The sequence below is a fragment of the Sciurus vulgaris genome, assembly GCF_902686455.1.
Source record: "Sciurus vulgaris genome assembly, chromosome: 4".
In the NCBI taxonomy this organism is placed as follows: Eukaryota; Metazoa; Chordata; class Mammalia; order Rodentia; family Sciuridae; genus Sciurus; species Sciurus vulgaris.
In genome coordinates, this window is record NC_136464.1 from 40,882,998 (window position 1) to 40,897,029 (window position 14,032).

A 14,032-nucleotide genomic window follows, 5' to 3' on the forward strand; every position below is an offset into this window, starting at 1 on the left:
GTATTTTAATTTTAATCCCCAGTAGCTAATGATATAAACAATCATGCCTGTGTAATAGGACCTCAAAATAGTGGAGGGAGGGTGAACCTAAATGATGATGGGAGGTTCAGAGAGCTTCCAAGTTGATAAATGCATCCGTGTGTCAGGAGAGTAGCATACCTGTAGCTCTTTGGCAATAGAAGCACCTGTGTCGATACCCTGAGATCTATGAGGTGTGATAGCAAATTATTGAACCTGTGGAGGGGGTCATGGGAACCCCTGGCTTGTAGCCCAGTTGACTGAAGTGTGCAACTAGTGTCTGAAGTGAGGGACAATCTTGTGAGACTGAGTCCTTAACCTATAGGGTTTGCACTAATGCTGGGTGGTCAGTGTCAGAATTGTAAAATACCCATTTGGTTAAAGGTCATGGTAAATGATAGGGAATGAAAAAGAAAAGACAAAACATTTTGAAGAAAAGAAGGTGTTCCCCTCCCAGGTACAGATGGGATGAAGGAAAGAGTCAAAGATAACTACAAAACTTGTACTTATAAAAGAAAAAATGGTAGTACCAAGAATAGAAAAAGATTATAGTGTCCCCTGTCTCCCCCCCCCCCCCCCCCCCGTTTTCTGTTTTTACTTTCAGTTACCCACAGTCGGCCTCAGTCTGAAAATATTAAATGGAAAATTCCAGAAACAATAAATGGTTATAATTTTTGCACTGTTCTGAGTAGTGGGATGAAATCCCACACCTGGCACAAATTATCCTTTTGTCTAGCACATCCATACTGTGTTTGCTGCCTGCCCCATTAGTCAGTAGCTATCTTGGTAATGGCAGTGCTTATGTCAAATAATTATTTATTTATTTATTTATTTATTTATTTATTATTAATGTTACTTATTTATTAATGACCCCAAAGCACAAAAAAGTAATGCTGGTGATTCAGATATGCCAAAGAGAAGCCATAAAGTGTTTCCTTTAAGTGAAAAGTGAAAGTTTATCATGGGTATGTATAAAACATAGTACGTAAAGGATTCAGTATTATCCATAACGTCTGTCATCCACTGGGAGTCTTGGAAAGACTCTCTTGCAGATAAGAAGGTATTAGAAAAAAGGAGTGGATTTTGAAAATTAAGGAAATCTGATATAAAATGATCTTTGGAAAAATAGGCTTATACTGGCCATGGTGGAGCACACCTGTAATCCTAGCTACTCAGGAATCTGAAGAAGAAGGATCTCAAGTTCAAGGCTGTCCTGAACAGTTAGCAAGACTCTGCCTCAGTTTTTTAAAAAGAGGCCTAGGGATGTAGCTTCTGGCTTTTCATGCTGGAATTCCTGGGCTCAAATCCCCCAGTACTATAAAAAGAAAGAAATACAGGCACCTTTTCTCATTCATGTCTTTGCATAGTGCAGTCCCTCTGTCTACAGTACCCATCCATGCATTGCCTCCCTTCTACCAATAATTCTTCCTCTCTGAAGACCCATCTCAAATATCACCTTGACTTGTAAATAATTTATATGAAATGATATCTGAAGTTCCAAGCCTTTATCTCTTTGAACCTCTTTATAACAGGTTACTACTATCTTTTGCTAAATGTTATCCAACTTTATGCAGTAGTTTAGCATCATTTCCAACCTATTTGAAATGAAGGTCTGTGGCTAAACTGTTATGGTTGGAATAAGGAATCTGTAATGTAAAGAAAATCAGGGGATTGGGGCTTAGCTCAGTGGTAATGTTTGTTTAGTATGAATGGAGGTCTGGGTTCTATCCCCAGTGCAAAAAAAAAAAAAAAAAATTAACAAGATCTTCCTTCTAATGTATAAGCTGCACCTGTAGGGCAGTAAGTTAAACATTTAAGCACAAAACAAAACTATATGTTTAATAAATTCAGGGAAGTGATTTCAAAGTATATGCATTTTATATGGCTAAGAATGGTCACTCCTAAGGGAAAGACTTTAGGCACAAGTGAGATAGTCAAGGGAGAATCAAATTTTAATGAAAACATAACCGTATTATTACATAATTTTAAATTTTTAATGAAATGAAGAAATGTATTTCCACTAGCAGCTAAACATTTGCCTCCCAGGAAACTTTTATCACTTCAAAATGATTAAAATAATAAAAGACATGGATAACAGGACAAGGTTCCCTGACTTCTTACATAGAATAGTACTTTGATATTGTGAAACCAAAGTATATGATTTTGCAGAGCATGGTGGTTCACATTTGTAATCCCAGTGACTCAGGAGGCTAAGACAGGAGAATGACAAGTTTGAGGCCAGCCTCAGCAACTAAGCAAGGCCCTAAGCAACTTAGGGAGACTTTGTTTCAAAAAATAAAAAGGTTTGGGGATTTGGCCCCATGGTTAAGCACCCTGAATTCAAACTCCAGTACTAAATAATGATAATAATAATAATAAGTGTATGGTTTTTCTTTGTTCCTATGCAAAATGTTCCTTCCCAGGGCGGAATATTTGAGTTTGTATCTGATGCTTCTAGGATTCCAGGTATTTGTTACTTACTGATTGGCATTAGTTCTTTACTGCTTCTTTCCCTCTACTCTTTGTTTTTAATTCAGTTGCTATTCTATTGTGAGTTAGAAAAGTTTATCAATATTAACTGAGAAAATAAATTCTGGTGAATACATGGTGAAAGTGTTAGTACATTAATTTTGAGAGTTGTTCTAAGACTTTTTTGCTTTTCTTGGGATTCTGTGCTTGGTATAGAATTCTTATTTAATAAATAATTTAGAATACTGTTAGAAATTGGATTCTGATGAATAAACCATACCCTTTAAGAGATAAAGTTTAAGTAATTTTAAAAACCATCTGAATTTTCATAAATGTTTAATGATTCATCATGTAAAATAATGGTAGCTAGGGGGTTGTATGTGTATGTTTGGTTTTGAGTCATCTAGGAAAAGGAAAATTTCAAGATAGTTGTGGTTTTCACTGAATCTTTTTAAAGTAATGAGCTGGTTTGTTTTCTCTATCACTATGGCAACCCCAGCTAGTTTATTTCTCCTAGAGAAACTTAGTGTTCACCAACCATTAGACTATTGAACATACTAAGGCATATCTGTGGTAATAAAGTAAAAAGGCAGAACAGTGCTTTGTGCTTGCCTATAGTTTGCAGATGTCTGTATTCATTCGTGTTCCTTTGAAACATCTGAATAACAGTTAACCAAAAATAACTGGTTTCTCTTAAGAATAAAAAGTACGATTTCAGAGTTTATATTGTTAAGTACTTCATTTTTCTGTCCCTGCCCTTCCTCCAACTTTACCAAAGTTGATAAATCATTTTCATGAATGTTGTTTTTCTAGTTTTCCACTGGTGGACTGAGACACAGATTATTTTGTCATCAAGTAGAATGTGGTCCTTGATTTTAGATCCCGTTTCTAATGATATCCATTCTGTGGGTCCACACCTTTTTAATTAACCCATTCACTTTCTAGTTTAGCTAGCTATGGACTTCTGCTCTTTGTTAAAAATCTTCTACCTCCATTCCTCTTGGAGTGACAATGTATTATACCTGCTAGCATTGGTTGCCCAAAACCTAGGTGATCTTTTCTCAGTATCAACAGAGGCTAACAGATAGTGCTGTCAGACTTTAGGAAGTTGAGAGAAAAAATTTACCTTCCTCCATTTCTAGAATAAAACATTAGGCTCTTTTCCTTTCTGTCCCTGTGCTGCCATTCAGTCCCTGCTGGTCCTCTTTATATTTAGCCTTCTCTGTCACATAGCCTATCCCAGAGAAAAATAGGAAAGGCTTGGTTTTATAAAAAGAATGTTCAATCTGCAAATAAGATTATTCTTCCTTTTGATTATTTAAAGTTTTCAGGTTTGTGTGTGTGTGTGTATATGTGTGCACACGTGCACTTATTACCTATTTTTTACTTTCTTGAACAAATTTATCTTCAAATTAGGGATTCTTGGAAAAGAGTAGCCATTCAGAAATTCTAGATTTCTCCTTTTTTTAGAACTTTGAAGTATGTCACATCATTTATATTTCACATAATCTAATTGAGCTAATGTCTCCCAAACTGCTAAACTTGTAAACAAAAAGTGCCTTCTTTTTGGCAGTTGTATTGTTTAAATCTCTTAATGTCCATAAAAATATGATTAAGAGTTTCCAGGCAACAGTATATTTTTAGTGATTGTCTTTGGTTTCCAATTCCGGAAGGGGAAGCATAACTAACTCTCTAGGAGTGTGGCTATCTTTTGTTTTACTGTAGTTTGTCTCAAGTATTGCTGCAGAGTATTTTATTTATAGGTACACTTTGAGAATTTTTATTTTTCATTTTAATACTTTAAGTAACCATATACTAATATACCTGCTAATTTCCAGAAGTAAAAACATTAATGTATTATTGATTAATTAGAATGTTAAAGAAACTTTCTTTAGCCCAGGCAGTACCTGCAGAAACTTCTGTCCCCTTCTTGCCCCTACCTTTATCTTCTTTAGAGCTTATATAATCCACTAAGCTTCTACTTCCTTTATAGCTTCTCCCTGTGTCATTTCAGTAAAAATTCTTGTTAATTCATAGCCTGCAGAAAATGCGTGTGGTGAGAAAGAAAATTTTGTTTCACAAAAAAAGAATTCCTGGGTTCCATCCAGGGGTAACATGTGTTTTGTTATACAGTGTCTGACTCATCATTCCAGACTTTAGTAATAAAAATGACAATTCTTTTCCACTTTGGTAGAAGGGTTCTGGTTTCTTATTAGCATCTTTGGAATATTAGACTTGCCATTTGGATGCTTCTGCTGTTTGATTTATGAAGATTATAGTTAAATCAGTTTTTTAGTTCTTCACTATAATTGCATTACATTACAGGTACTTTTAAGATTCTAATTAAGGGAAAATAACTTTTTCCCCATAAACTTAAAATAACAGTTGGGGGCAGGCACAGTTTTGGGTACTTGCAATCCCAGCTGATCAAGAGGCTAAGGCAGGAGGATGGCAAGGTTGAGGACAGGCTAGGCAGGGCTAGGTGTACAACTCAGTGCCTTTGAGAGACCCTAGACTTGATCAATAAGTAAATTAGTGTGGCTACTTCCATAGACTTTTAAAGAGCAATGAAAAGAGTAATCTTTTATACTTTCTAACTTTACCACCCTCTATGAATTTATCTTGAGAAATAATGAAATCAAGGTTTATAAAGCTGTTTATTCAATTTCCTATCACTTTAAACCCTTTATTTTTTAATAAATTGCTTTCTTATGTTATACTACTTTGAACCGTAGCAGTGATAATAGTTGAAATTTAAGTATTGACAGTGCAAGTCTCTGAGCCAGATGACTCACATAGACATCTCACAGTCTTGGCCACAAGCAAAGGAGAACAATATTTTGCCTCTCCAGGTGAGCAAGTACTGTTGCCTGGGATCATCTGGACAAGGCACTATATTTATGTCCCTGGTTTAGCATAGTTTTCACTAAGTTAACATGTCATTACTTTTTTATTAATTAGAAAAGTTTAGTGTTTAAAAATTTTTGTTTTAAGATAAAAACATTTCATCCTAATATTACTGACATATTTTATTTTGAATTTTTTTGGTCCTTGGACTTTATAATATTGTTTAGTTCTTCCATGGTATGTAAGTGTGTTCATGGAGAATTGTTTAAAACTAACATGTATGTCAAATATTTTAGTGGCCATGGCTTTTCTTTCTGCCTTAAATTTTTAAGATACCATATATTCATACATTTATTCAAATGTACTTGACTGCCTAGTACGTGCCAGTTTCTGTGTTAGGCATGGGGAATAAAAGCAGAAATCGGAAGTCTGTTTTCCTGGTGCTAACTTCCTGGATGGGGAAACCAGACGAAATAGATCTGTTGTGATATAAATGCTACAAAGAAACAAATAAGTTAGGGAGGGCTAGAGAGTGGATATGTGGAAGAGGTTCTATTTCAGGTAGGATAGTGAAGGAAGATCTCTCAGAATAGTTTTAAATAGGGACCTGAATGAAATGGAAAAGCTCTTCATCTGTTGTATGCTAGAAAAATTAATCTGTCATCTCACATTCTAAAATTTTAAAAATTAGTACATTAATTTCACAAGTAATTTGAGAACACATTACAAAATATAATTCTGTTTTTGATTTTGGGTGTTTTATTTGTTTATTGTTGTTTTGAACCCAGCGGCACTTTACCATTGAACTACATTCCCAGCTCTTTTTATTTCTGGACAGGGTCTTGATAAATTGCTGAAGTTCTTCTTAGTAATTGGTGAATTTACAATCTTCCTGCCTTGGCCTCATGAGTCACAGGGATTATAGGTGTACACCACCAAACTGGGCTTAAAAGATAAATTCTAAGCCACTCTTCTAAATGTAACTTTTTTATTTTTTGTTGTTGTTTGGTTGGTTTTTGTGTTTTGTTTTTTAAGCTAGGATCTCACTATTTTGCCTACACTGGCCTTAAACTCTTAGGCTCAAGCAATCCTGCCTCAGCTTTCTAAATAGCTGCAATTGCAGACATGCTTCACTCTACCTGATTCATCTTCCTATTTTTATGATAAACCAAAGAATATATGAATTTGCTCTTTATGGTCATGTATACTACAGAGAAAATTTCTCTTAAAGCCATAATATTTAAGTTGGCATTTTCTGAAACACATCAAAAACCTGCTTTGAAAATTGACTAGAATTTTCTCAAACTGCCCACCAGATATTTAACATGTTTATCTGAAAAATTATTAGTCCCAGGATTGTTCTTTAAAAGAGATGTACCTGGGGCTCCTGTTACTTACCTGTGACTCTCAGTGAGGATTATACATAGCACCTTAAGAGGAGCAGGCAGAGGGAGGGTAGAAAAGGTGCTACAGCTTCATCTGGGTGTCTTCAGAGTATCAGGGTCCCCCCCTCAGTGTGCAACTAGATATCACCACCCAGGCTGTCTTCCTTCAGATTGAGAACAGTGGAACATAAAAAGAGGTGGCTTAACACTGCCACCTCTCTTGGAAAGGTGAATGACTTCTAGATGCAGGGGCATTAGGACTTGGAGTTACTGTCCACTTGGCCCCCTCCCCTCCTTGCAGAAATAGTGAAGGGAAATATTCATCCCCAGGAAGGGGAGAAGGCTTTCTCATCTCCCAGTTTGGAGAGTCTGGCAGTTAGGTAAGGGAAAGAACAGGCATAAGAAATTCTTCGGGGGCTGGGGAGATAGCTCAGTCGGTAGAGTGCTTGCCTTGTAAGCACAAAGCCCTGGGTGCGATCCCCAGCACCCAAAAAAAAAAGAAAATTCTTTGTATATATCCTTTTGAAGCTCAAATCTCTGTATAAACATCTGGTATTGAATCTGTCAAACCTGGTACAATCCACTTTCTCATGTTTGTTTTCCTAAAGCAGAATGCTTGAAATTATTGCTTCCAAATTACCCAAACCAGGCAGTAAAGGAAAATTTTAAAAGATTGATAATGTAGTTGCCTTCTGAAAAGTATAAAAAACATTGCTTTGAAGAGCATTTTTGTCTTATATAATCAGTTATTTCCCCACTGGGTATAACTTCCTTAAGGGCAGGGACTGCATTTCACATCTTTAAGTTCCCAGGAACTCTTGTTCTTACTCTTTCTTGTCATACTCATACCAGAAATCAAAAACTGAGCTTCAACACCATCCTTTATCTTTGTGATCAGAGTACTTAAAAGCAAATTCAGTGTTAATTCTATAGTTCTTTCTGGATGTGTCTAATAAGCTTTTCCTTTTCGCTTCTTACGATGTTCTGACACGTAAAACATGCTTGGAAATAGTCTAAGCATAAAATGTAAATAGTGTGATCATTTTTAATTTATAGTCCTCTTTTTGTTTTGAAACTTCCTGGAAATTTGTTCTAAATACATTCCCCCCAGTTTTTTATTTTTACTTATTTTGTTATTTTTTAAAATATCACCAGGTATCCGTTACAGCACTGATGTGAGTGTAGATGAAGTAAAAGCATTGGCTTCTCTGATGACTTACAAGTGTGCAGTGGTTGGTAAGTGATTGCCTTTGTTGCTATCTAATAACTAGGGAAATAGGTCTACATTGTTACTTTTAAGATACTATGGAAGTACACCTTATCAGAACTTATTTTTTTAAGTTAACCTCTTTAAGTTTTACATCATTTTTCAGTTTTATTGGTTTAGTCTTTTTTTTAAGTGGGGTATTTTTTAATAGGAACTTGTGGGACTTCATCTAAATATAGATCTTTGTTTTAAATACTTGTCTGTAACATACAAATAAATAAGACCAGACATTGTAAAAGGAAATACAGTGTTGTTTTAGCAATAGTAAAGAATAATGATTAAATATACACTATAACTTGACTAACCACCTAATTTTTGTTTAATAAAGTTTTATTTAAAATACAATATTTTGAGCTGAGGTTGTGTGGTAGTACGCTTGCGTGGTATGCATGAAGCACTGGATTCGATCCCCAGCACCACATAAAGATGAATAGAATAAATAAAATAAAGGTACTATGTCCATCTACAACTAAAAATATATTTTTAGAAAATAATAAATAAAGTACAATATTTTTAGAAGAGATCAATGTGGGTATATTTCTTTAGTGTTCCAAAATTAAAATGTAAAGCATTTTTTTAAAGCAATTTGAACATTCCAGATTTAAAAATCTGACATCTGAAATCCTATAAAATCTGAAACTTTCTGAATTTGAACATGGGGCCACAAGTAGGAAATTCCATACTTGACCTCATGAGACAGGTCTCAGTCAAAATGCAGACACACTAAAAATATTGTACAAAATTACCCTGAGTACATGTGGAAATAAAACATAAATGAATTTCATGTTTAGACTTGGATCTTGTCCCCAAGATATCTCATGTATATACAAATATTTCAAAATCCAAAAAAATCTGAAACGCAAACAATGTTTCTGAAATAAAGTATTCAGATAAGAAATACTCAACCTGTGTTGGATAGTGCTTTCTATATGTTTATTTTTAAATTTTTATATCAAGTAACAACTTTCAATCTTCCCTTTCAGATGTTCCATTTGGGGGTGCTAAAGCAGGTGTTAAGATCAATCCCAAGAACTATACAGTAAGTGTCAAAGTGATATTTGTAAGAAAAATGCTTTTACCGAAGGACTTGAAATTTCCAGGCTTCTGTGTATCCCTCATACCAGTGAGAATAATGGTCTTCACTGCTTTTCAAAATAGTGAGATATGTAAATACTTCATTGAGCATGTTGCCATATAAAAAGGTCATCAGCTTGACATCAGTGTCTCTTTTCATTTTCTTACTTGGTTAAAAAGTAATTAATACTTGATATTGTTAGGCACTTAAATCAATTTTTAAAAGTTACTATAATCTGAAGTTTTAATGTAGGGATCTTGTTCTAATGACAAATACCTTAGATAATCCAGCAAAAAATCATTGTTTATCCTATCAGTATCAAGTTAATTAAAACTAATTACAGTGCTCTCTACATAGTACTAAATTAATGATCTGTATGTAACATAATAAATATTTACGATTCTGTTCTCTTTAAAAGTTCACCATTTAAATGAAAATATACAAGGGATGGCCTATAGGATTCATATTAATCAATTACATCATTTTCTATTAGTCTTACTTAAGATTTAGTTATTTTTAAAATGAGGAACTAATACAAAAGGAAGCTAGGATTTGAAGAGCCCTACTTCTTTTATCTTTGTATTTGTGTGTGTGTGTGTGTGTGTGTGTGTGTGTGCGCGCGCGCGCATGCTAAGCACATACTCAACCACTGAGCTGTGTCCCCTGCCCCTATAACCTAATTTTCATTTTTTAAAATAGAAATGCCTACTTTATGGATTGTACTAACAATTACAGTAAAAAATGTATAAAAATGTCCTACACATAGAAAATATGACATGCCCCAGCTGATTTTTATTTCAAAAATGTAAAAATGTTTTTCATTACTGTATTCTGTTGTGGTTTTCTTCTTCTTCTTCTTCTTCTTCTTCTTCTTCTTCTTCTTCTTCTTCTTCTTCTTTATAGGATAATGAATTGGAGAAGATCACAAGAAGGTTCACTATGGAGCTCGCCAAAAAAGGTTTTATTGGTATGTATTGCCATGTAGGTTTCTGTATAAAATGGAACATATAAAAACTGACATTTCTACCTTTATACATGACTAAATATACTTGCCCTTTTTCCTCAAGAAACCAGGTTTTACGGTAGTTCTCCTGGACATACATCAGCCTATTTATGACACATCTCTATTAGGAACATCCTGGTTCTCAGTATGCAAATGAGGACAACAAGGAGAGAGCTCTGATGTTTTCAGATATCATAGCATTGGTTCAATATAGTCATATTGTACCTTCTCTATTGAAACATTCAAAATGGCCATAGTTTGAGGCACTGAATAATATTGAAATATTTTTAAATATGTAAAATGCAGTTTTGGGGGCTGGGATTGTGGCTCACTGGTAAAACGCTTGCCTCACATGTATGGTGCACTGGGTTCAATCCTCAGCACCACATAAATAAATAAAATAAAGGCTTTGTGTCCATATATAATTAAACGTTTTTTTAAAAAATAAAATGCAGTTTTTAAAATGGTCATCCTTTTGTTCCTAAGCTAGGAGAAATCTAGTGCCTTTTGGAGCCGGAGCTTATAAATAAGCGTAACTATCCCCTTTAAAGCAGTGAGGATAGCCAGTCACCATCACTGTCTTTGAGGATTTTTTTTTTTTTTTTTTTAACTGTAGAAGGATACAATGCCTTTATTTTACACTCTGCCAACTGAGCTATATCCCCAGGCCCTAAGTTTCTGAGGATACTAATTTTTATCTGCTTAAAGTTTTTTTTAGTCTTACTGCCTTTTGTGTGTGTTTATGTTCTTTTGTGTGAAATATTATTTTTTCTTTGTAATGTATAAATATTAGTCATTTACTCTTTGATATTTTAAGCAATTTAAGTCTTTGTTTCTTTTAGTCTAGAAGGCTTCTAGTTTGTTGGAATAAAATAAAATTGCTAAAAAGAATCTTTGCCCTTTTAGTATAAACAAAATAAGACTGACTAAAACAGGGGGAGAAACCTGCTTTTTTCTCTACATTCCTTTCCTTGAGGTTTTTCTTTCCCCGTGTTCCCCTAACCAATGATAAGTTCCTATGATATTACCCATATTTTGAAATTTACCCCATTTTTAGGGGAAAAAACTGCATGCAATAAACTAATGTAGAAATAAAATATATAGGTAATGCTAGAACTTTATAAGATTTGGCACAAATTTCATAATTTAAAGGGATTTTGACATACCTTATACCAGCACTACCATGAACTTGTGCGTTATTATAGGAGAAGCATGCTAACAGAAGACAACTACCTCTTTCACACTTACACAAAGTATAATTAAAATCATGCTCACCCCAATGATAGTTATCACAATTTTTTATATCATATTTCTTCTTAGCATATATCTCAATTTTATTTTAATATTGTCCTTTTTATGGTTTTAAACATTATTTAGTCATATTCATTACCCATATCTAGTGTTTTTAATTTAATTTTATGAATCTTGACAAGTGTCTTATAGTTTCAAAAGTTCATTGGAACACTAAAAGAAAGCAAAGCCACAATATTAGTTATTTGGTTTCTTTGCTTTTGTACAAAAATCTCATTAATCCATGATGCAGCTGAACTAACATTTGAACCCAGAAAGCCTTGTAAATAGGCAAAGGGAGTTTTTTTGTCTCACTCCTGGGCACACCTCCAGAATTGATGTTGTTTATCTGTAGTTTTTCTTACTTCCTTTCTACTGCTTTTCAGACTGTGACTCAGACCCGGAATCTGCATCCTGACCCTGTTATATTTTATTATGAATTTAGAATCAACTTGTCAAATTCTGCAAAAAAGGCAGCTAGAACTTTGATAGCTATTTCATTTTATCTGCGACCCAATTTGTGTAAATTTGCCTTTTTTAACTATGTTTAGTCTTCCAGTTCATGAATATGGGATATCTTTCCATGTTTTCATCTCTAATTTCTTTCAATGATATTGTAGATTTCCCCATAGGATTCTTAACTGTTCTTTTATTCCTTTTGATTCTATTTTAGGAGATACTGGTCTGTAATTTTTTTGTGATATCTTTATCAAATCTTGTGATCAAGGTAATACCCACCTCACAGAATGAGTTGGGAAGTGTTCCTTCCTCTTCTAATTTTTGGAAAAACTGGTGAAAGGTTGATGTTGATTTTCTTGTGTGAGTTCAGATAGCACTTGTGTAAGCTATAAAATTCCCCAGAATATCCCTGATATTTCCATTTTTCTCATCCTCCTATATATCTCCATATGCCAAAATTAACTCTTAGCCTTTACCTAGTGTTCATGTTCTGTTAGAGCAATTGCTTTGTCAAAAATACTAGAGTTTCACTATTAAATATTTGAGAATTTATCTGTAATTCAGATGTTACTTGTAATCTACACGTGCCTGTATGTTGACTCTTGTATAGAGTAGAAAACTCATAAACCTAGCAGTACTTTGTACTTGTTTTTTGAGGTGGGAGAAACTATCTCATCTCAGCCTGTCTAGACTAAAACAATTCATCAATATACATTTCTGATTTACAAACAGTATACCTCCAACTATTACAAACGGTATAATTCCAACTTGCCAGTTGGAATTTTTATTCAAGACAGCAAGATTATTAAACTCAATGTTGCTAAACAAGAATAACACTTGTTAGATACCTCTAAAGGATTCAATAGCAATTCATCATTTGTACCTTAGAAAAGGAATGTGGTTAAACAAATTTTGTACTGACCTGCAACTAATGTATATCACTCCCAAGAAATGGAAAGTGAGCAAATAGAAGCAGTTAATGCCCTTTGTCCATGAATGAGACTAGAACTTGGCATTAATCCTTCAAGTAGGGGTGCTATATGGAGGGAAAGTAGGGTTGAGGAAATTCATAAGAAAGCGCCTAAGGACGAGGATGTGGGGAGAAAGGTACACTCATACATTGCTGGTGGGGCTGCAAATTAGTGCAGCCACTCTGGAAAGCAGTATGGAGATTCCTCAGAAAGCTTGGAATGGAACCACCCTTTGACCCAGCTATCCCACTCCTTGGCCTATACCCAAAGGACTTAAAATCAGCATACTACAGAGATACAGCCACATCAATGTTCATAGCTGCTCAATTCACAATAGCCAGACTGTGGAACCAACCTAGATGCCCTTCAGTTGATGAATGGATAAAGAAACTGTGGTATACGTATACAATGGAATATTACTCAGCCATAAAGAATGATAAAATTATGGCGTTTGCAGGCAAATGGATGAAATTGGAGAATATCATGCTAAGTGAGATAAGCCAATCTCAAAAAACCAAAGGACGAATGATCTCGCTGATAAGTAGATGATGACACATAATGGGGGGTGGGAGGGGTTAGTGTTAGGGTTAGAGAGGGGGGCAAGAATGGAGGAAGGACTATATAGAGGGAAAAGAGGGGTGGGGTTGGGGGGTAGGGAAAAAATAACAGAATGAATCAAACAACATTACCCTATGTAAATTTATGATTACACAAATGGTACGCCTTTACTCCATGTACAAACAGAGAAACAACATGTATCCCATTTGTTTACAATTAAAAAAAAAAGCGCCTAAGGAAAGGGGACTAGGACATGAGTGACAGATTGGATGGGGATGTAAAAAGCACACCTTGATTATTTCAAATTGTCTCATGCCAGTGCTATATCCATTATAAAGTTTTTATTTTTACTGTTTTTGAGAAGAATATTTCTATGTATTTCTGCATTTACAGATAGGAGTGAGCATCACTGAACACAATTTTTCAATGACCTCAATGGCCATCAGTATTAGAACCTTCAGTGTTACCTGGTTGTGAGCCAACATCTTGTTATTCTCAAACTTTTTAATGTGCCATGATCTGAGGAATTAAATATTAAGGCCTTGCCAGGTGCAGTGGCACATGCCTATAATATCAACAACTTGGGAGACTACAGAAGGAGGATTTCAACTTTGAGGCCAGCCTTCACAACTTAACTTGACCATGTCACAAAATAAAAAGGACTGGGAGTGTAACTCTGGTAGAGCGCCT

The 14,032-nt window shown here is 34.7% G+C and overlaps 1 protein-coding gene across 2 annotated transcripts in view; it reads left to right on the forward strand.

Moving 5' to 3' along the window:
• GLUD1 (glutamate dehydrogenase 1) overlaps positions 1–14,032 on the forward strand; it is a 35,078-nt gene that overhangs the window by 6,324 nt on the left and 14,722 nt on the right. For both annotated transcript variants that reach the window (XM_079138240.1, XM_079138239.1), the window contains exons 2-4: positions 7,875–7,955; positions 8,970–9,025; positions 9,965–10,028. In XM_079138240.1, the coding sequence (XP_078994366.1) occupies positions 7,875–7,955; positions 8,970–9,025; positions 9,965–10,028 (201 nt within the window). The remainder of the gene's footprint in view (positions 1–7,874; positions 7,956–8,969; positions 9,026–9,964; positions 10,029–14,032) is intronic.